The 24,005-nt window shown below is 49.1% G+C and overlaps 1 protein-coding gene across 2 annotated transcripts in view; it reads right to left on the reverse strand.

Annotated features, from left to right (window-relative positions):
* The window catches only part of PKP1 (plakophilin 1), a 67,606-nt gene that overhangs the window by 40,909 nt on the left and 2,692 nt on the right, over positions 1-24,005 (reverse strand). Inside the window, exons 2-3 of one of the 2 annotated variants that reach the window (XM_039537679.1) lie at positions 11,464-11,703; positions 3,646-3,746 (exon numbers count right to left, since the gene is read on the reverse strand). In XM_039537679.1, coding sequence (XP_039393613.1) covers positions 3,646-3,746; positions 11,464-11,665 — 303 coding nt within the window. In that variant the 5' untranslated portion in view covers positions 11,666-11,703. The remainder of the gene's footprint in view (positions 1-3,645; positions 3,747-11,463; positions 11,704-24,005) is intronic. The other variant, XM_039537680.1, reaches the window with a different exon arrangement.

Here is a 24,005-nt window from a genome sequence, read left to right on the forward strand (position 1 = left end):
CGCTCATCCCCTCCCATCCACTTCTGGAAGCTGCTTCTCTGTCACAGGCAGAGAGGCAACTTTCATCTAGTTCTGTGATGGTTCAACTTGCATTGGCCAGGGAAGCAATTGTTAAACTTGTGGCTATTCTGAAGGATGCAAAACCTTGGATCTGGACTCACAGATCCAGGTGCCTGGGCTTGTAGCTGTATGAAACAAACAAAATTCCTTTTTCTTTAAGAAATATGCCCCAAGCATCCTTTTTTCTCCACAGATGTTTCAGTAGCAACAAATAACGACCTTGATCCTGAAATCCTAACTCAGGCAGAACTCCTGATGAAAGAGTGCAGGATTGGGGATAACAAAGCCATATTCCATGGTCTGCTAAGGCCCATTCTGCACTGCAGCTGGTGGAGAACTCAGTCTGAGCAGGGGGACTCTGCTGGAAGAAAGCTGGTAGCTGGAGCTCTGCCACCTCCTGCACCAGCTGTTCCCACGAATGTAATGAGTTTGAGGGTCTCACTACAGTTCCTACTGGAGAAGTGTCACAAAAGGGCACTTACTCATTAGTGTAATAACAGGCACTAATTTACCTCCTGTTAAATTAACTCAGACCAAAGAGTTAATGGGTCACGGACAAAACCCTGGCTGGGATGATTTAGTTGGGGATTGGTCCTGCTTTGAGCAGGTGGTGGGACTAGATGACCTCCTGAGGTCTCTTCCAACCCTGATATTCTATGATTCTATAGACACCGACTTATGGCCTCCTTCATAGGATGGCCAGCTGTCTGTCTCGTTTGCAGAGACAGAGCACTCTGCTGTCTTGTATGTATCCATTCATGGATAAGCGGAACACTCCAGCCTCTAGGGCTGCCAATCCAGCACCTTGCGTTCCCCAAAACATTAATGTAAAAGAAAAAACTAGGGGGGAGGGCAACATTGGCAGGGAAAGGCAATCGTGGGCGTATAAGGGTCTTTTGTTCTGCTAGTTATAATATGGGGCTTCTGCTCCAAGCATTCCTTCCCCTTCCAGACTCCTCTGGGTCAGACGCTGCCTCTTCGGTACAACAGCTGCAGCATGGATGAGTCTTTTGCTGTCAATAGGTCTGTGGTCACCAAGCTGGGGAAGTGGTGGCAACCTCTAGGTTCAGGACTGACATGCAAGCTGCCTGCAGGTGCGTACAGTACCTGCAAGGGCCTCTCGCAGGCTCCCGGTGCATGACTCAGACCTCACTGCGTGGTGTGGCTCCATGCAGCCATCAGTGAAATGAGATCATACAATTCACCACGCCTATGGCGTGATGATGGAACATACAGAAGGGCCCACATTCACCTAAACACGGGTCCTCTCTCTGTCAGAGCAATCCGATATACAGCTGTTGTACCATGGGTCATCAACAGGGATAGAACCCATGACTTTCATCAGCAAAAGCCTCTACCAAGGGAGCACCAAAGGAGAGCACCCATAGGGCCAAGTTCTGATGCCCTCACGTGGGTTGAATACTACCATATTCCATGAGCGGTCCAACCAATTTCAGCGGGGCCAAGTGCAGAGCAAGGTACTACGCAGCAGGAGTGAGGATATCAAAATCTGGTCTTTATTAATAAATAACGTGCAGGCTTTTATCTATGTGTGCCAGCCATTAGCCGGAGACATGATCACACACGCTTATCGAGAGTGCATCATGTAGTAAAATGAGATACAAGGGAAAACCCAGGAGTGACAATGCAGATTCTCCAGGTAAAGAAAACTGCAGAGGAAAGAGAATAAACCAGTAACACGCAAACCATGGGCCTAGATAACCTCTCTTATCACCAAAGAGACACTGGTTAGAATCAGTGATTCAAGGCCACCTACCAACAAGAACAACATTTAGAGTGCAAATTCTTCTGGGCAGGGACCATATCTTATGGTAGAGGATAGAGAAGGATTTCCTTTAGTACTTTTCATACTCTGGGGAGAGACAATCAAGGCTTGCAAGGATTATAATGGATCACTGTCCCAATGTTTTGTCTGGACTCAGTGCAAAACCATAAGTGATGCCATGTTCTTATCACTGCCCTGCTAGCTCAAAAACCTTTTAAGACTTCACAGAAATGATAATTCTAATCAAAACATGAAAGGTGTTAAGGAAATTGCCCCTCAAAAACAAAATTAGATCTTATTATTGCCACCTTTTCCATTTCTTAAAGTAGAGGAAATGCAAATGGGAGACACACCTGTATAACAGAGTCTAGACATTTTATGAGTTTCAAGCAAACTTGCAGACAGAGCTCAAAGTTAGTTGAAAACAGGTGGTGGTGGTGGGGTGGTGGTGTTTGCATTCCTTTAATACCTCTAGGGAGCAAGCAGAATGGAAAAAGAAGTTCCCCTGTCTGCATGTAGTGTGCAATCTCACGGGCCCAAGCAGATTTAGGCCTGGGATTACATTTTCAAATCACCAATGTAACCAAAGACTCAGCACCATTTTCAAAAGTGATTAAGGAACTTAGGACCCTCACTGAAAGGCTATTGGACTCAGGTACTTTGGGAAACTGTACCTCTGGTCTGCAACTGGAGGAGAGACCTTCAGGGACCGGCCAGGTCAATAGAGAAGTAGTGGCCAGCTGCAATGCTAGGGGGTACTGCGCTATTGCTGGTGCCATCTTTGGGAGAAGATGTAACACGGAGGCCCTGATCATTCTGAGTCATCTCATCCACCTTTTTCCAAGAGGACTCTGTGACTCTGAACCCCAAGTCCTAACTCTAACCAGCTCTGAGTTTGGGGATAGGTTCGCGTTCGGATCTGACCCGTGAGTTCATTGCTAGTCACCACTCAGGTCAGATACACACTCATGGTGGCCACAGCTGTTGTCGTTCAGCTGGTGCTGGCTAGGGGATATGGAGGATCATTCAACAAAGCAAATCACAGAGGATATGAACTGGCATTTAAATTGTAACCGGCCTTTGGCCTTCACCAGCCAACAAAGACACAGCATTTATAGCAAACGTGCGGGAACTAGAGAAGGAGCAAGAACAAAGCTAAATAAGGAGAGATCTAAATCCCCAAACTGCCAGCCGCACCCCCAGGGTGTTTTTACGCAATGGCCAAATCACAGAAAAATATCACCGAGCTTTGTAGGGTGCTGAAAATACCACACAGGTGATGCTGGATTCAGTGCCGTCAGCTTTGCTAAATAGAGGGCTCTGAAATGCAGCGTTTCCTCCTCAGTCAGAGCAATTAGGTGGGGCAATAGTTTAAGTGAGACCTTCCTGCCTATCCCCCACACACCTGCCAATGAATCTTTCCCTTATTTGCAGAGATGAGCCCGAAGCAAAATACTAGATCCAGTGTCAGAAACAAGTTTTCTTGAACCCTAGCCCTGTAATGGCCCCATACCATCCACCCAGCAGCAGAGGGGAGTTCTGATCCAGATTGTGGACAGTTGAGACCTAGGCTTGTTGTGCTGCCCAAACAAATTTGTTACCTCCGTTCTTAGGGAACAAGGTAACTTCCTCCCTCGCCCGCCTAGAACATCTGCAGGCTGTTGATGTCCATCTTACTCTTGTCTCTACGGCACCATTGGCTCCCCACATTGACCAGCAGTCCATTCCTATGGACTATCATGCTGAGAGTTGCACTCTGAACACCTCAACAGCAAGGCACAGAGAAAAGAACACCTTACCGGATACCCCCAGTTGCTGTTTCCTGTCTGGGCTTTGGCATAATAGCTGCCCCGGGCAGTCCCATAGTTGACGCCATCAGCCAAACCATCATACATGGAACCTGCAAGCAGAAGAACAACATTAGGAATGGAAAGCTAAGCTCCTATGTGGTTTGCATGTGGGACATGGAGTTCTTTGTTCTCTGATGGGTCAAGGTCTTCCCCACTGGCCACCAGAGAAGGACAAGGGACGTATCATAAATCAGGGGGAAGAGAAGTCCTCTCTCAATGGATATGGCTGCATAAGGCTAGAAGCCCCTTCTGAGTAGTCATTCAGAAAGGAATAAAGGGCAGGAGAGGGGTGATCCAACCTTCCAGTCACCTCTCAGGACCAGATTCTTCCACCCTTTCTTGTGCTGGGTAGTGCCTTGCTCTGAGAGCAGTCCCAGGAATTTCAACTAGTCATTGTGAATCAAGGAGACACACTCTGGCCCTTAGCTAATGGTGGTGGAAATGGAGTTTAGAGGTTCAGTTCTGTCCTTATCCAAATCTCTTAGATCAAGAAGAAACCCTGCAGGTTTTCTAATCAGCCACCGCATAACCCAGCCCAGAAGCATGAACTTCTCAACAGTCTATAACTGACCAGCCCTGCTGTGTAAAACCTCTTTCCATCTACTTCCCACTGGCAAACTCTAGTAAGGGAATCTTTGCTTCATTTCTCCAATTTCCCTTTCCTTCCAAAAGCCTTTTACATGAGATCACATTGATCATTAAGAACAAAGATTAGAAGTAGTATTAACTATCCTCCAAGCTGGAACTCCATTGCATCATGTGACAGCACAATACAGTGTGAGTTAATAAGACCTACATTTTTGAAAGTGCCCACTAATTTTGGGTGCCCAAAATGAGACATCCAAGGCCTGATTTAAGGAAATGTAAAGACCCACTGGCTCCAAATGATGGAATTCCACAGGAGTGCTAGGTGCTCAACACCTCCGAAAATCAAGCCCAAAGCATCTCAATGTGAGCACCCAAATTAGTGGGCACTTGTGAAAATGTAGCTCCTTCATCTCTTAGTAGTAATGGTCCTAAACTGGAATTTCCCTTCAAATCAGAAATTCTGGAAAAGAATTTGTTCCATTTCAGAACGAAAAAGCAGAATTTCAAAATTTCACGTGGAAAGGAAATCTGAAAACACTTCATTTTGAAAATTACAAAAGAAATTTGAGCCTGGAAGCCCAAGCTCTGTGGTCCCTAGCCCAGGTGTGGCTGCCAGAGCTTCTAGGCTCTCTGTCAGTCTGGCTCATGGGGAACCAGAAGCCAAGAAACCCTGGGAGCCTTGGCTGAAGCGCTCCCAGCTCTGGGTCAGGGAGCCTGGAAGCCTTTGTGTCCACAGCCCCAGGCCAGTCTGCATGGCTGGCTGTCCCAGAGTTGCAGACTCTGGAAGACCTTGGCTCAGCATCCCTCCTGGTGAGCTGGTAGGAAACCTGGCGGATTTCTGATGGAAACCTGCCTACAGTTCATCTAAAGTTCACTGAACCCCAGACGTTTCCATGAAACATTTTTTATTATAGAAACAGGCATTTATTGATAAAGCCTTGTTTCATCAGAAAATGCAACATCAGCTCCCTTTCTCCCTCTTACATCTCTGACTGTTTGGTGTGCCAACTCGGAGGCACCCTGCAGTCATTCACACGGAGCTGTTCCTCCTCAAAGTGCCTTACAGCCACTAATGCCAAGATCCTCAAAGGCTTTAGGCTCCTAACTCATTAATAACGCCCACACTGGGTAATGAAAGACCACGGCGCAGGTGAGTGCTCCAGCCCAACCCACTTCTGGAGGCTGGCACATTCTAGTCACCACTCCCGGCCACAGCAATAGCATGGATGATGACCAGGACCATGTGATCATCCTAGGCTAGAGCAATATACCAGAGGGGGAGAAACACTGATCCAGAAGAGGTAGGAGAAATTACCCAGAATGGGCATCAGCAGGGAAATCTTCCCCCGACTCCTCTATGCCAATGTCTAGACTGAAGATTCCATTGTCCATTAAACTCAAGAGGTTCGGAGAGTAATTTCTCTAGAACCAATTCTTAATTTGGGCCCATGCTTGCCAGGGCTGAGCCCCGGCACCTCTGGGCTTGGCAGTTCAGAGCCCCGGCACCTCTGGGCTTGGCAGGTCAGAGCCCCGGCACCTCTGGGCCTGCTGCATCAGTTATGAAAGGGAAAACAATTGCTTGAGCCGTGGCACCTCTTTCATTACAAATTAAGCTCTGTTCAGAACCCTATTAACTTCTCTATAACCCAACTCATTTAATCCTTATTCACTTCCAAAAGACTTTCCTATAAGTATTGGCAAAGAGAACAGCAAGACATGTGTGAATGGATGTACGACACACTGACATTGCTCCGTCTGAGTACTTCCCCACTCTATGCATTCTCCTGGCACAATTCCCCGGGTTGATTTCAATAGGGCAGGTTGGTGCATAGCTGCTGGGGTGGGGAAGGAGTAGGGTGGGACACGAACTATGGGTTTAACCCATGCGATTCTCCCCGGTGATACGTGTTTTCTAATGAAGCCGGCACTAGGGACAGATCCCTTGGCCCCAGTTGCCTGGGAATAATTTCTTAGCTAACACTCTCCTGATCTGTGCTCATGTCCAATAACACCCAGAGTGGAGCTTCTATGCCTTCCTCCCTTGCCCACTTCCCGTGCAGTTCAATAGCTTCCTTTTTTGTAAAAGGACCACTCACTGCAGCAAAAATCAGCCAACTCACAGCGCTGCAGGCTGGGAACTTGCTGCTTTATTCAACTTCATTATGAGGATCAGGAGAAAACTCCATTAAATAAAAGTAAGGGAGGGGTGGAGCCTGGCTCCATCCCATAATGCTCTGTGTAACCCAGCTAACCATATCACAACTACTTCACTACACACTCCTGAGTGCTCAGGGCAGGTCATGGGCTTATCTGGCCCTGTTTTGGGGACAATTTCCCCCTCCCCTCCTTTTTCATAAGGACCTTCTCAATTTGCCCTGAACTGCAGCAAGACAGTTTCTTTCCCTAGCTGAGCATCACCCTGAGTCATTCATGATTGATGCTTGTCAACAGACAGTGCTAAATGCTTATTGAATCAGGTCACCAGCCAGCAGAGTTGCAAGGTCACTGTCTGCCAGGCTGACAGATATTGTCTCATTGTTTCTTTGTACTCCCCCCATCTGTCTGTAATACTATGTAAGCTGTTTGGGGCAGGGGCTGTCTTTTTGTTCAGGGTTTGTACAATGCCTACACCGTGGGATCCTGTCTAAACTCCTCGGTACTCCGATAATACAGTACAAATAATAAATAAGCCCCTTTGATGCACATCTTTGCTTTCATTGTGTAGCTTCATTACTTTGAGCTGGAGTCTCAAGGAATTTTGCATCACGGATAGTTCGCCCCCTACCCCCCGTACCCTTCCCCCGGCCCATGAGATTTAATGATTGGCTTTATTACCGAGAATTTCTGTGGCATACACAGCACCAAAGGTGCTATGCTCTTTAAAGCCTGGGGTGTGAAATCTGTCATGGAATTGTGACCCTCAGCTGCTAGAGCTGGACAGTAAATTCAGTCTCCATGCAAGAGAACATCATTTCCGAGGGGGTGGGGGAGGAAATCAATGTAAGAACATCAGCCTCATATTGTCCTGTCCTACTTAAGCAGTTGATACTTCGGTTTATCGTGGGCGGGGGCTTTGATACTGGCAATCAGCGGATAGGAGAGAAGGACAATGTGGGTCTCCCATAATCTGCCTTTCCAAGTGGAGGTGCCTGTTGTGCATCCCAGATCTCGAGGCTCTGGAAGTGAAAGCCAAAGTCTCCTGGAAAATGGCATGGCGAGGGGTGGAAAAGGGAGAGTACCAAGGAAAATCCCCAAAGGAGGAAAATTTCCGGAACTCTTCATTGCTACTGGGAAATCCACTGGTCCCGCTCACTGGGGAAGAGCCTACACTTGCCCCCAGAAGTATTATGACCTAATGGTTCAATATGTGCTGTACACCATTTATTTTAGTCCGGCAGTTAATTAGATCTTTACAATGCATTTGGACTGAGCCGGAGTCTAGGTAAGCCCAAGGGTTCCTTGTGGCAGGGAGAGACACGCCATGAAGGACCACACCCTCTGCAGGTGTAAATCGGCATAGCTGCACCAGGTGTACTAGAACCATTTGTATAGTGTGGGGGGGGGGGGGGAGGCTGAGAGCCATTGAACCAACTGTAAACCTGCATATGATGGAAACCACTTCAGGCCAGGGGGTGTGGCAGCCCCCTACTTCCAGCACCTGTGAGCTGCACTGAAGTCAACAGCAGCTATGTTGATTTACACTGAGAGCTGGGCCACAGCATTCTAGTTTGCAGCTGCACACACTACAGGCGACATTGAACAGAGAGCTCGGGGCTGTATAGACCTCTATCGTTCCTTAGTATGTCAACGTATCTCAATTCTAACAGCTCTGGAGTATGCAAAATCCTCTATCCAGCCACAACAAAGATCGGCCACGGGCAGCAACAGAGTAAGCTTCCCACACTCACTACCGCAGCAGTGGGAGCTGTAGGGAGCCATCCCAGGATGAGAGAGTTCATTTTCCATGGCCCACTCATTCACTGGCATTTCTGCACAAGGTGGTCACAGAGTTGCTGTTGACGAAGACACCTGCTCACTCAGAATCAGCCTGATTTGGGGTGGAATTTTCAAAAAGCACCTCGTTTTAGGACCACAAGCCCCATTGACTTTCTACGACCTCCTGGGTCACGTAGGATCTTTTGAAAAATCCCACACTAATCCAATTCCTTTCAAGTGATTTTGCTTTGAGATTCCACTCCCGCCCCATTCTCTAGGGAACTTTGAGATATCTGCTCCGTCTTCTGGGACCTTGTGCAATTTATATCTCATGTGACGAACACAGCACAATGTTGGATGCCATAAAATGAAATGCTATTTAGTACCTGAATGCTCATGGAAGACTCAAAAAGCAGAAAATGTCCCATAGTCGATGTTTCCTAAATATGTTGGCCCAGAATGTCCAAGGTGATTACCAACAATTAGCCAAATTTTCAACAGCAGCCAGATGTGAAGCATGGATTTAGGAGGTATGTACCTAAACAAGGGACCTGGTTTTCTAAAGCACTGAGTCCTCTGCAGCTCCCATTGAGATCCATGGGAGGGTTGGGTGCTCAGCACTTCGGAAAATCAGGGTGTTTATTGGATCAAATCCTCAAGGGCGATTTTGTTTCACCATGTAAATATCTGCCCAATTTCTCCACACATTTTTTGAATGGCACCTGCTCCTGCCCATCAGCCGTACGCTGAATCCCCAGCAGAGCTGTAGCAAGGTGTAGGGCAGAATTGGCACTGACGCCTGCAAAGATTTCTGCCTACAGTTGATGTGTTAGTGGTGAACAGCGACCACAGCATCACTAACTGGCAAAGTTGTCTCAGTTCGTGCTTCTTCGTCCGGCACCTACTGTCAGCCTGGTTTGTTTCTTATTCCACCAGGTCCTGAGACCACAAAGCCTTAATCGATAAAAGTGAGAGGAGCTAGGAACAGATTTACACATGACCACATCTTCCAGTTACCTCTGTGATTAGCGCCTTCAGCTGGCACAGACAAGCTTGCCTCTGCCCTCTTCAATACCAATGCCCTGGCTCCCACAATCACAGCAGTCACAGATTCATACACTGCCATCCTGGCATAGTATGGGGTATTGCATAAACACGCTCCTCCACAGAGCTGCTACATCCCCTGTGCCGTGAGTTCGGCATGCAAAGGGAAGAGTTCGATGGGGCTCAGGAAGCCAGCTGGAACTGTATAAACATCTTGACCCCTACCCCAAACGCCACAATGCAGCCCCACTTCTCGGAAGTCAGCCCTACATTCGAAGTCAAGTGCCACTGTAACCGAGAACCTTTCGAAGAGGCACAGGGATATCTGACCCCTCTCATATTTGAGTCCACCTAGAGCAGGGGTCGGCAACTACAGCACGTGTGCCAAAGGCAGCACACGAGCGGCTTTTCAGTGGCACTCTCAGTGTCCTGGCCACTGGTCCAGGGGGCTCTGCATTTTAATTTATGGTAATTTTAAATGAAGCTTCTTAAACATTTTTAAAACCTTGTTTACTTTATATACAACAATAGTTTAGTTATATATTGTAGACTTATAGAAAGAGACCTTCTAAAAACATTAAAATGTATTACTGGCACACGAAACCTTAAACTAAACTAGAGTGAATAAACGAAGACTCGACACACCACTTCTGAAAAGTTGCCAACCTTGAGCTAGAAATATCAGTCTTGAGATTCTCACAACCTTGCAAAGCCAGTCCAGATCCTCAAGGGTTGAGCAGAGACCTTTGCATGTCTCATTCAGCATCAGTATCACTCATCCTCCCTGCTAACACCTCACTATCCTTCCATCACAGCTGGACATCTTCTCCCTAGGAGGACATGTCCCAGCTTTGCCGCTCTTTCGGCAGGAGTGAAATCCAGATCACTAGGCCACTGGAAATCACAAGCACAACTGAGACCGGAATAACTCAGTGCAGTGGATGGTGAGAGCGGCTCAGCTGATCACTGAGGTAGGTGACCCAGTCACAGAACCCTTCCGGACACATGGACCATGCTGCACGGCCAGGGACGGAGGCAAGGTTGGCTCTGAGGTTTTTTTGGTTTTTGTTTTTTTTCCTCTCTGCTGGAGAATTTCTACAGTTCCCCAAAGGAAGAACAATGAAGCAAACTCTAAAGAGAAAAAAGCCCTGGACTGTCCTCAGTTCTTTCCCCATCTCTGCCACAGACTTGCTGTGTAACCACGGCTGAGTCGCTTTGCTTCTTGTACCTCACTAACTCTGTCTGTAAATTGTGAGCAATGCTGCTCACCTGCTTTTCAGTCAGGTTCAGAAAAGCGCTTTGAGCTCAGGCGCAAAGTTGCAGTAATGAGCGGGGGGAGAGGTGACCTTCACCTTTCAAATGTGATGGGGATTCCTAGTCCTCCTTCATCTCCTCTTAGGTGCTAACCAATCGACAGAGCAGCGATTGCTAGAGGAAGCCAGCCATAGACCCAGAATGTAGCCTGTGATTTACAAGGTGCTGGCTCTCCACCACTCTAAACTCCTTAGCACGCCCTGTATAAAGACAGCACATGTCCGGCTGGCTGCACTGAGCCTAGCAGGGTCGTTACAGAAACATGTGTTGGGCTGCTCACGGTCAGTGTTCCTAAGCCTAGACTAGAGGGGGAGGAAGCCACCCAAAGGGCACAAAGCTGAGAGTCCAGATACAGAGCAGGTCATAAGACATTTGGCAAATAATCCAACTGGCAGGGAAATACGCAGAGGAACACAGATCACTGTCTGAGAAGTGAAACACTATTTAGAGTCAGGGAACAAAGAGTTAATAATGCTTTGCACCTTCCAGCTGATGCTGTCAAGGCACATCGTGAAGATACACTAACTATGCCTCACAGCAAGCCACGAGACGGGGATGATGGCCACTTTACATATGGGGAAACGGCGGCACAGAGCGGGTAAAGTCACTGGCTCAGAATCACACAGCAACAGAGGCAGGGATTGAACCCAGAGGTCCTGACGCCCAGTGCTGTGCTAGCCCTTCCAGATTTCCTGCCATTTCTTCTGGACAGAGAAATCCCAGCAGGCAACTCCAGAGAAACGGGCCAGCTTGTCAGTTATAGACAAAACCCAGAACCAAATAGCCTAGATTACAAAGACCCCAAATACAAACCCACTGTGGGTTCCGAAGCAGCCCAGGGAGGGGGAATGTGAATCCCTTGCTACGCGGCGGCTGGGGTTTTACCTCGGTTGGAGTGCCCAAGGGTCGACGACTGAGAGGACTTTTGCTTCTGCCGTTTCACCGTCATCATCACCTGCTCCTGGACCCTCTGTTTTCCTGTGCCTCTAGTTTTCAGCTTGTGATCCGAGGGCAAGGCCAATGTAGAGCTGGCCTGGTCTTGAAAACACTCATAAGCCAGGGCTGTTTTCAGGGGAGAGTGAAGCATGGCTGCAGATAGAGCGAGTGGACTGGAACTTCACCTGACTGCACTTGAGAAAACACAACGGTAACAATTCTTGAGCTGGGGTTAAACCTCAAGAATCCCTCCTTGCCATACGTCCCTCTGCTGCTGGCTTCTCCGTGCTCCTTCCCCTGGCTCTCTGGCTGGGGTGTGAGCCGGCACGCCCTCCGTCAGACGGGATATACAGCCCCCTGCCTGCACACACCCACTCCGAGAGCACCGCGCGCTCAGCTCAGGTGCTGCAGGGCAGGCAGGTTTAGTGCTGACCTTGATGCGATTGCGCTTTTTAAACTCATTACATAAATGCACCAGGCAGTAGAGAAGCGAGAGCAGGCAGACGGAGTGGGAGGGGAACAGACTCGGGAAACTTCATCCTCGGAGTGTCAGCTTCCAGTTCCCCTTTGCAGATTCATTGCCAGCTGTGTGTCTAGGTAGAAAACTACCCTGCATGACAGCCCTCCTCCCCAGCAATGGATCACTGGGCCCTTCCCCATGCAGCCTGCTCCCACTCTTCTTTGCTTTGAGGTTTTTTTTCTTTTCCCTAGCGTGAACTGGATCAGCATCCAGCACCAGCACCAACAGCCTAGGGGACAGGCGGCGTCTCTGTGGGCATCTCTACGCTGCATTGTAAATCCAGGTCTGCTAGAGCATCCACGCTGCACTGTAAACCTGGTTTTCAATTGCTGGACCCAGGTCTCTCAGCCGGGCCAACACGTCTGTACTGCGCTATGCTGAACTTCTGACTCGGGTCTGCAGCTTGCAGCAGAGTCTCAGCAGGACTCAGGCTCTGACCCACCCCCACAGCAGGGCCCCTGGGCACAAGTCCAGAGGGGTTCTGGCCCAAGTCAGACTGATTTCTGCATGGACGGTAGCGGGGTTTGGGCTCAAACTGGAGTTTGAGCTGCCTGGGTTGACAGCACAGCACAGACAATTTCAGACATGGTGTTTGCTCAGCAGAAGTGTGTGGGGGGTGACACACTACATAGGGTTCAGTTCCTGGATCTTCCACAGACACCTTGTGTGACTCACTCTGCCTCAGTTCCCCTTCTGTCAAAGGATACCACTTCTTTTGTCCACTTCGAATGCAAGCGGTGGGGGGCAGGGAATGCCTTTCACTATGTATGTACAGCACCTAGCACAATAAGGCTCTGTGCTCAGCTAGGGCCTCTAGACTCTAGTACTGCTACTGGAGCACCATGGGGAGCCCTCCCCAAAGAAAGACCCCTCCAGAGTCAGAACTGGTCCTACTTCTGCTCTTCATTCCATGCACTTGACAGGAAAATGCACGGGACCCTGGCCCGGATCCTCAAAGGTCTGTAGGTGCCTAATTCCCATTGAAATCAATGGGAGTTAGCCCTCTGAGGACCTGGGCTCCACTTCCACTACCACATGAGGATGGCCTACAGCTTCTCACTAAGAAAATCAAATGCAGATACTAGATACATGTATGATACATGCATAAGAAGCAGAGCTGGTCAGAAAATTTAGGGGTGGAGGGAATTTCAGGGGTGGGGGGAGTTGATATTAAAAAAAAATGAAAATTTCAACCCAAAACTACCAAAACCCATTCCCCCCCAAATTTTTCAGCTTTGAGTTTGTCAGTTTTCCAACCACAAATATAAACATTCTTGGGGAACCAGAATCTTCCTGAAACCATTTTTGTTTGGTCAAAAGCCCTAACAGGTGCACCTGTAGGAAAGCGAGTGTGAAACAGACAAATTCAGATGCAGAAGCAGGTCGAGGCACTAATTAGGATAGGTGTAGGCACAGGTACCGCTGAGTACGGGTGCAGGGCTCAGACATGCTTCAGGAGGAACAAGCTCCTCTGCATTTCTGTACAGAGATCCTTATAATGCAGAGACCTTACATGCTTCATACTGAGGCTTCTCCTTACTGGACCTCAGTGGCACAGAGGGTTAGTGATCTGGCTTCGCATGGCTGGAGGGCTAACTTGAAGTGCTGGCTGGGGTCACACATAAGGTTGATGGGCTTTGTACAGAGACGTGAGGAAAACACAGAGGGGACTTGGTCACCATTTCGTTCTGCCCTGTTTCACACCTCCCTGAAACATTTTGTGAAAACAGTAATTTGACGAGGGTGACCACATGTCCCATTTTGGCTGGGACAGTCCCCCTTTTTCAGCTCTCTCCCGGCCGTCCCTACATTTTTGCCAAAACTGGGCATTTGTCCCAACCGCAAGGCAGAGCGGAGAGCAGGGGTGTCAGCTGAAGGCAGCGCTGCCCGCCAGCAGGAGAGTGGAGAAATTTCTTGCTGGCGGGCAGTGCTGCTTGGAGAGCTGACTCCCCCGCCAGGTGGCACGGAGCTCAGAAGGTCAGCCGCAGTTGCAGGCAGCACTGAGGGTCAGCCCCAGCCGCGGGCGGCACGGGGGGGTGGGGGTCAGCCGCAGTTGCAGGCAGCATGGGGAGGGCAGCTCTGGCAATCCCAGGGCGGAGGGCATGGCTTAGTCGAGCCCCAGCCATCCCATTTTTACTTTAATAAATATGGTCACCCTAAATTTGACTGCAAAAGTGCCACAAATTTCACGCTTTCATGATGCCAGGATCAATGTCAAAACAGCAAGAAAAGATGGCAACATTCATACTTAGAGCACTTCAGGAGTAGCTACAAATATTTCACCCACTTTTCTTCTCACTTTTGTCCCTAGTCGCTCACTTGTCCACGGCACCACAACGTTTATTACCATTCTTCGCTAAAGAGAGGCTCAAGTCAGAACAGTAGGAGGCAGCTGCAGCAGGTTAAAATCAAGATGGATCGGCTGTGTGTGGTCCCGGGACTGAAATAGCAGACAGCTGCACTTCAGGACTAGAGAGAGGACTGGCAGAGCTGGAGGTGGGAAAAGAAAAACTAGCAGGGGGCTGTGCCGTCCAGGATTGGGATGCATTACATTATTACCTGGAGGAAGATTTCTTGTCTCATTTCCATCTAGTGCTATTTCAGTCTGAGCTTACACATCCAGCTACAAAATGAAAGTGAAATGTGCTGCCCTATTTCTTGTACCAACGGAGAAGTGACAATCAATGCCAGGTAATTCTGCAATTATTATATTGATGAGAAGCTGGCGACATCAGACAGCTTCCGTACAATGCAGTATGCTGCCCTAGCAAACCAACAAGACCAGTTCCATGCAGGCATGGTACACTCTGTGCTCGTGACAGTACAGAAACAGCCAAATGTTTATCAGATCAACCCCGGTCCCAATCATCTGCTGCAGAGTAATGCAAATGTTACTACACGTAGGCCTCTGCTTTATTTCATAACCTCAGCAAAACTGCCGACCGAGGCTGTCGAATGTAAATAGGGAAGATTTCAAAAAGTGATGGACCAGATCCTCGTACAGGGTAACCTACACTGGCAGAGCATCCGCCAACCAAACCAAAGAGGGTGGTTTTTAAGACTCTTATTGGAAAGGACCAAGGTCATCAAAATCCTTTAGCATCTTAAACAAAGGAGCATCCTTGCAGCTCAGGGAGAATGGCAGGTCTGGCCGGCCTTAGGGGCGCCATCTGCACTGTGACACAGGAGAGACAATGCTGAAGGTGTGGAGACCTAACCCCAGACCTGCTGCAGTGTCTTATCAACAAGCAGGGTGCAAACCCAGCATCTATAACTATCATTAAGCAAAGTGCCCATCTGCTGTACGGGGGTGGAGCACACAATTATCTAAGGCAGCAAAGGGGGGCAGACAGGGAGCAAGAGCTTAGGATGTGAGCGATGGAAGCCTGGCACGTGAAAAAGCAGCCGCTGGCCAGCTCCAAACAAGGTGCTGGCACTGATGGATGCTTTCACACACAGCAGCAGAACATGATAATGCCATGAGTCACCGCTCCACACCCCACAGACTAAGGGCGACACACCTTGTGTATCTGGCCTGTTCAAAGCATTTTTGTTCCGAGTTTCTGGGACTCTTGCCAACCCGCTGATTACAATCAAAGGGCTCGCTGGCCCGATACTGCTCCCAAAATGCTGCAGACCTCTCTGTTGGAACTTGTCAAGCGCTCCCAAATTGACAGTTCCTACAGAGCTCACTCTCGGGTATCTTCCCGGAGAAAGAACAGCTGACCCGAAATCTAGCCCTCCACCAGATTTCCAGCATCAGCCCCTGACCACATGATGTTTCATGAAAGGCCTTTTCCTCCCCGACACAATGCTGCCATGGCATGTGGATCTGCAGAAGGAGCTGGCTGGATGGCTGTGCAGTCAAGCCCAGCCCAGCAGTATATCTGGGTGGGATTTTGACTCCTAATGACATGCCACAGCACTGACTAACCTAATTGCCTTCTATGATGAGATAAGGGAGACTATGCCAGGTTGGGTAAGAAAGACGCTCAAGGAAATTGAGGCTCAGGTGATCTTCAGTGGGATTCTACCTGTCCCTAGGGAAGGGCGCCAAAGGGGTGACAGGATCGTGGCAATAAATAGTTGGCTGAGGGAGTGGTGTTACAAGGAGGGCTTTGGGATGTATGGGCACTGGGAGGCTTTTGGGGACAGAAAACTGTTCTCACGGGATGGGCTCCACCTAAGTAGGGAAGGAAGTAGAATTCTAGGAGGGAGGCTGGCTCATCTGATTAAAAGAGCTTTAAACTAGACACTGGGGGGAGACGGTTGGGAGAGGTCCAGGTACTCTCCATGCCAAATTTATACGTTGAGAGTGAGAACAACAGTATAACAACAGATATAGCCAGAGGGGGATGGTTAGGTATAAGGAAGAGGGGGGGGACGGATACTAGACTGACAGGTCATACTGGTAGTACTGTGTCCCTACCAAGTTGGGTGAAAAGGGTGAGAGGAGCCAAACAGCAAAAATTAGGATGTTTGTTCACCAATGCGAGAAGCTTAGGTAACAAAATGGAGGAACTAGAGCTCCTGGTCCGAGAATTGAAACCGGATATCGTAGGAATAACCGAAACATGGTGGAACGGTAGCCATGACTGGAGTACAGGTATGGAAGGGTATGTGCTGTTTAGGAAAGACGGATACAAAGGTAAAGGTGGGGGAGTAGCATTGTATGTCAATAATGAGGTGAAAAGTAACGAAATAACTAGCAATGCAATGGATAATACAGAGTCTGTTTGGGCAATGGTCACATTGGGGAAGAAAACTACTAGAGCGTCCCCTGGGATAGTGATTGGGGTGTGCTATAGACCGCCGGGATCTAGTCTGGATATGGATAGAGAGCTCTTTAATGTTTTTAAGGAGGTAAATACTAATAGGAACTGTCTGATCATGGGAGATTTTAACTTCCCGGATATAGATTGGGAAACAAATGCTAGTAATAATAATAGGGCTCAGCTTTTCCTAGACGTGATAGCTGATGAATTCCTTCATCAAGTAGTTGCTGAACCGACGAGGGGGGATGCCATTTTAGATCTCATTTTGGTAAGTAATGAGGACCTTGTTGAGGAAATAGTTGTAGGGGACAACCTTGGCTCGAGTGATCATGAGCTAATTTGTTTCAAAATAAATGGAAGGATAAACAAAATTGCATCTGAGACTAAGGTTTACGATTTCAAAAGGGCTAACTTTACTAAATTGAGGCGACTAGTTAGGGAAGTGGATTGGACTAACATATTTAGGGATCTAAAGGCGGATGACACCTGGGGTTATTTCAGGTTGAAGTTGCAGGAGCTGTCAGAGGCATGTATCCCGAGAAAGGGAAAACGGTTCGTAGGTAGCAGTTTTAGACCGAGCTGGATGAGCAAGCGTCTTAGAGGAGTGATTAAGAAAAAACAGAAAGCGTACAAGGAGTGGAAAATGGGAGGGATCAGCAAAGAAACCTACCTTATTGAGGTCAGAGGGTGTAGGGAAGCAGTGAGAAAGGCAAAGAGCCGGGTGGAGATGGACCTAGTGAAGGGGATTAAAACCAATAGCAAAAGGTTTTTTAGCCATATAAATAGGAAGAAAACCAAGAAGGAAGAAGTGGGACCGCTTAAAACTTTAAACGGAGTGGAGATTAGGGATAATCTTGGCATGGCACAATATCTGAACGAATATTTTGCCTCGGTCTTTAATGAGGCTAATGAAGGGCTAAGGAATAGTGATAGAGGGACTGATGGGAATGAAGATATGGGGGTAGACATTATGGTATCTGAGGTGGAAGCCAAACTTGAACAGCTTAACGGAAGTAAATCGGGGGGCCCGGATAATCTTCATCGTAGAATATTAAGGGAATTGGCGAGTGAAATTGCAAGCCCGTTAGCAATGATTTTTAATAAATCTCTAAACTCGGGGGTTGTACCGTTTGACTGGAGATTAGCTAATATAGTTCCTATATTCAAGAAGGGGAAAAAAAGTGACCCGGGTAACTACAGGCCTGTTAGTTTAACATCTGTAGTATACAAAGTAATGGAAAAATTTTTAAAGGAGAGAGTGGTTACGGACCTTGAGGCCGATGGCAACTGGGACAAATTACAGCATGGTTTTACGAAAGGTAGATCGTGCCAAACCAACCTGATCTCCTTCTTTGAGAAAGTAACAGATTTTTTAGACAAGGGAAATGCGGTGGATCTAATATATCTTGATTTCAGTAAGGCGTTTGATACAGTACCGCATGAGGAATTACTGGTTAAATTGGAAAAGATGGGGATCGAAATGAAAATCCAGAGGTGGATAAGGAGCTGGTTAAACGGGAGACTGCAGAGGGTTGTATTGAAGGGTGATCTGTCGGGTTGGAGGGGGGTTACCAGTGGAGTTCCTCAAGGTTCGGTTTTGGGTCCGATTTTATTCAATCTATTTATCGCTGACCTCGGAACCAAAAGTAGGAGTGGGCTGATAAAGTTTGCGGATGACACAAAGTTGGGAGGTATTGCCAATTCGGAAAAGGATCGGGATATCCTCCAGGGAGATTTGGATGACCTTGTAAACTGGAGTATTAGTAACAGGATGAAATACAATAGTGAGAAGTGTAAGGTTATGCATTTAGGGATGACTAACAAGAATTTTAGTTATAAGCTGGGGATGCACCAGTTGGAAATAACAGAGGAGGAGAAGGACCTAGGAGTCCTGGTTGATTGTAGGATGACTATGAGTAGGCAATGTGATGTGGCTGCTAAAAAAGCTAATGCGGTCTTGGGATGCATTAGGCGAGGTATTTCTAGTAGAGATAAGGAGGTGCTAGTCCCGTTATACAAGGCGTTGGTGAGACCTCATTTGGAGTATTGTGTGCAGTTTTGGTCTCCCATGTTTAAGAAGGATGAATTCAAACTGGAACGGGTACAAAGAAGGGCCACTAGAATGATCCAAGGAATGGAAAGCCTGTCGTATGAAAGGAGACTTGAGGAGCTCGGTTTGTTTTCCTTAACCAAAAGAAGGATAAGAGGAGATATGATTGCACTCTTTAAATATATCAGAGGGATAAATACCAGGGAAGGAGAGGAATTATTTCAGCTCAGTGCTAATGTGGACACGAGGACAAATGGATATAAAGTGTCAGTCAGGAAATTTAGGCTTGAAATTAGACCAAGGTTTCTAACCATCAGAGGAGTGCAATTCTGGAACAGCCTTCCGAAGGAAACAGTGGGGAAGAAGGACCTCCATGACTTTAAGATTAAGCTAGATAAGTTTATGGAGGGGATGGTATGATAGGATAACGGGTTTAGTCAATAGGTCAATAACGTGCCACAATGGTAATTAGTACAAAGGGTCAATGATAGGATATTGTTAGCCTTTTTCCAGAGGGTCTGGCTAGAGAGTCTTGCCCGCATGCTCGGGGTTCAGCTGATCGCCATATTTGGGGTGGGGAAGGAATTTTCCTCCAGGGTAGATTGGCAGTGGCCCTGGAGGTTTTTCGCCTTCCTCCGAAGCATGGGGCAGGGGTCGCTTGCTGGTGGATTATCTGCTACTAGAAGTCTTTAAATCATGATTTGGAGCATTCAACAGCAGAGTCAAGGGAGAGAATTATTTCAGGAGTGGGTGGATCAGCTTATGTGGCCTGCATCTTGCAGGAGGTCAGACTAGATGATCATAATGGTCCCTTCTGATCTTGAATTCTATGATTCTATGATTCTATGAACCGGCTCTGTGGCTGAGGGGAAAGCAGTGGATGTGCTATTCCTTGACTTTAGCAAAGCTTTTGATACAGTCTCCCACAGTATTCTTGCCAGCAAGTTAAAGTATTATGGACTGGATGAATGGACACTAAGGTGGATAGAAAACTGGCTAGATTGTCGGGCTCAGCGGGTAGTGATCAATGGTTCCATGTCTAGTTGGCAGCCGGTATCAAGTCGAGTGCCCCAAGGGTCGGTGCTGGGGCCGGTTTTGTTCAATATCTTCATTAACGATCTGGAGGATGGTGTGGACTGCACCCTTAGCAAGTTTGCAGATGACACTAAACTGGGAGGAGTGGTTGATACACTGGAGGGTAGGGATAGGATACAGAGGGACCTAGACACATTAGAGGATTGGGCCAAAAGAAATATGATGAGGTTCAACAAGGACAAGTGCAGAGTCCTGCACTTAGGACAGAAGAATCCCATGCACTGCTACAGACTAGGGACCGAATGGCTGGGCAGCAGTTCTGCAGAAAAGGACCTAGGGGTTACGGTGGACGAAAAGCTGAATATGAGTCAACAGTGTGCCCTTGTTGCCAAGAAGGCTAATGGCATTTTGGGTTGTATAAGTAGGGGCATTTCCAGCAGATCGAGGGATGTGATCATTCCCCTCTATTCAGCACTGTTGAGGCCTCATTTGGAGTACTGTGTCCAGTTTTGGGCCCCACACTACAAGAAGGATGTGGATAAATTGGAGAGTCCAGCGGAGGGCAACAAAAATGATTAGGGGGCTGGAGCACATGACTTATGAGGAGAGGCTGAGGGAACTGAGATTGTTTAGCCTGCAGAACAGAAGAATGAGGGGGGATTTGATAGCTGCTTTCAACTACCTGAAAGGGGGTTCCAAAGAGGATGGATCTAGACTGTTCTCAGTGGTAGAAGATGACAGAACAAGGAGTAACAGTCTCAAGTTGCAGAGGGGGAGGTTTAGGTTGGACATTAGGAAAAACTTTTTCACTAGTAGGGTGGTGAAGAACTGGAATGGGTTACCTAGGGAGGTGGTGGAATCTCCTTCCTTAGAGGTTTTTAAGGTCAGGCTTGACAAAGCCCTGTTTGGGATGATTTAGTTGGGTTTGGTCCTGCTTTGAGCAGGGGGTTGGACTAGATGACCTCCTGAGGTCCCTTCCAACCCTGAGATTCCATGATTCTATGAAGCACATAACATTAGAATAGCCCCTCCTATGACACCGAGACAGAGAAGGCTTGGGAGGGGAGGGGCACTGGGAGTGTCTGGGACAGTCTCCCCAACATTGCTTCTGCTTCCGATGAGCCCCCTTGAATCTCCCACCACCCCAGCCTGTTCCCTTTCACCCTCCTGTCAGCAAGGCCCTGAGGGAGCCAGCGGCTGCATCCTCCTTTCCCTGGCAATTCCAATCCCAAGCAGGGCCATTGAGAGCAGAGCAGAGACAGTTGCTCTGCCATCAGAGCTGGTGCGATCACATCTGGGAGGAGTGACCGCAGGATAAACCCTGCTCAGGCCCTGCTGCCTGGCTGGGGGAGTGAGACATGCTACACGGCATGTCTAGAACAGGGCCCAGTGTGCTGGATTCAGTACAGACACCAAGTTCCTGCCCCAAGTAGCTCACACTCCAAACAGACAAGGCAGAGAGGAATGTTCTGATCCCATTTTTCAGCTGGGGAGGTGATGCCTGGGGAGATTAAGTGTCTTGGCCAAGGTCACATAGAAAATCTGTGGCAGAGCAGGGAACTGAACCAAGGTCACCTGAGTCCCAGGCTAGCCACAGGGCCAGCTCCTCCATCTGCCACTGGCATTTACAAGCTATAAAAGCTGGAGATCTTCCTGTGGCTCTGAGGTTTTGCAAAACTCGGGTTACTTTTTACAAAACTCAAATTTGGAGCCAAATTTGCACCATAGAAATATCAATTTTATGCCAACAGTATCTCTGTGAGCCTGAGAAAAAAGTGAATGTTCACATTCTCCATAGTTTATGGCACACTGCTGGCTGCAATTAACCAACTGGCTACAAGTGCAACAGGTGTTTATTGCCACTGGGACAAAGACTTCAGGCCTCTCAGAGGCCAGCTCCTGCCTAAACCCAGCTCAACTGGCAAGCATCACAATTTCTTAGTGAGTGACAGGATTTCGGCTGGGCTGCAGCCCGTCCCGCGATGATGCGAGAAACTCCAGCCCTTTGTGAATTCCATCCCTGCCTGGGGAAACCCCACTCATTGGCCACTTCCCCACTGTCCCACCCCCCTGGGGCAGAGCAGCCTATCAGGGCTCCTGCAGGAAGCAGGCAAGGGTCCCGCCTCCTTCCCACCCCGTCCCCAGGGATTTACACCATTCTCACAGGAGAGGGGGAGCAGAAAGTGCTCAGCGGCTCAGGGCAGCTCCTCCATTCTACACCCCCAACACTACACAGCCTGGGAAAGGGGCCCCACTGCAGTCCCGTGACCTGAGAGAGGGGATGAAGAACACCCAGAGGAACAGAGATGAATCTGGGAGTGGGGGAGATGACAGAACTGATGCGAGGACAGGACTAATTTGGAGGTTGGGAGACAGATTTAAGTGCTAGGCAGGGAGCAGGCAGGTGTGGAGTGAGAGCTCCTGCTGCGGGACCCACAATCACCATACCCAATACATCTGGGAGAGTGGGCGACACTGTCACTCACACACCGGGGACGGGCGGGAGGGTCCAGCAACTGAGACACACAAAAGGCAAAAAACAAAACCCCCCAAACAATCTCTTTTTTTAAATAACGAAAGCTGACCGTTTTGGGGGTCAATCTCGTGATTTGCTGGGCTCTGACTCACGATTTTTGAACTGCTGGGGTTGGTGGCACAGCCAACTGCAGCTAAACAGGGGAGAGGATTTTTACATCTTTCTCTCTTTGTTCTTCAAACAAAAGGGTGGGAAGGAATAGCTCAGTGGTTTGAGCATTGGCCTGCTAGACCTAGGGTTGTGAGCTCAATCCTTGAGGGGGCCATTTGAGGATTTAGTTGAGGATTGGTCCTGCTTTGAGCAGGGGGTGGGACTAGATGACCTCCTGAGGTCCCTTCCAACCAGTGGTAAGCTGCAGCTGGTTCGCACTGGATCGCGCGAACCGGTTGTTAAATTTAGAAGCCCAGTTTAGAACCGGTTGTTCCTAGAGGGAACAACTAGTTCCAAAAGGGCTTTTAGACTTAATAAACGCTCTAGCAGCTCCCTGCCCTTCCCTCAGCCCCAGCTCACCTTATTCCACCTCATCTTCTCCGGCTTCTCCTCCCCCTCCCCAGCTTCCCGCGAATCAGCTGTTCACGCGGGAAGCCTGGGAGGGCTGAGAAGAAAGCAGAGGCTTCCACCAGGTGAGTTTGCGCTGGGGGCGCCAGTGGGTGGAGGGCTCCAGGCGCTGGGCTGCCGGGCGAGGTCGGGGCCGGACCTTGGTCCCTGGGGCAGGGCAGCGCGGCGTGGCTCCTGTTCGGGGTCCGGGCCGGGTGGCGCAGTTGCTGCCCCAGGGTTCGGGCCCCGGGGTCTGGGCCAGCCGGTGCGGGTCCGGCCCGGCGGCGTGGCTCCTGTTTGGCCCCCGGGGTCCGTCCCAGCAGCGCGGCTCCTGTTCGCCCCGGGTCGGCCCGGGGGCACGGTTCCTGGTCCGGCCCCAATGTGGGCTGGGTGCCTCCGATCCCAGCCCCAGCCCAGCTGGGTCCCCAGCTCCAGGTAGCAGGGTAAGGGAGCAGGGAGCCGGTGTGGGAAGAGGGCAGGGGAGTTGGGGGGCGTGATTAGTGTCAGAGGGCAGGGAACAGGGGGATTGAATGGGGGCAAGGGTCCCGGGGGGCAATCAGGAAGGAGCAGGGATGGGATGGGATGGGATGGGATGGGATGGGGGGGGGTAGTTAGGGGTAGGGATTCCAGGGACAGTCAGGGGACAGAGAGAAGGGGTGGTTGGATGGGGTAGGGGTCCCCGGCTGCCATCAGGAATGAGAGAAGGGGTTGGATGGGGTGGCAGGGGGCAGACAGGGGACAGGGAAGGGGGGTGGATGGGCATAGGTCGGGGGGGGGGCTGTCAAGGAACATGGGGGGGTTGGATGGGACAGGAGTCCCCCAGGGGGGGCATGACCCCTCCTGGGGTGAGGAGGAGGAGGAGGGAACTGGTTGTTAGTATTTTGGCAGCTCATCACTGCTTCCAACCCTAATAAATCTGATTCCTCTACTTTCAGTAGTTTATGCTCCTCTCTATGGGCTTCATTAGGGTCAGGTTCCAGTTGTTGAAGGATCCCTGTGGGTTCAAATAACCTCTTGCCCCCTGCCATTTAACTGGGC

The sequence above is a fragment of the Mauremys reevesii genome, linkage group 4 (genome assembly GCF_016161935.1).
Source record: "Mauremys reevesii isolate NIE-2019 linkage group 4, ASM1616193v1, whole genome shotgun sequence".
Classification (NCBI taxonomy): Eukaryota; Metazoa; Chordata; order Testudines; family Geoemydidae; genus Mauremys; species Mauremys reevesii.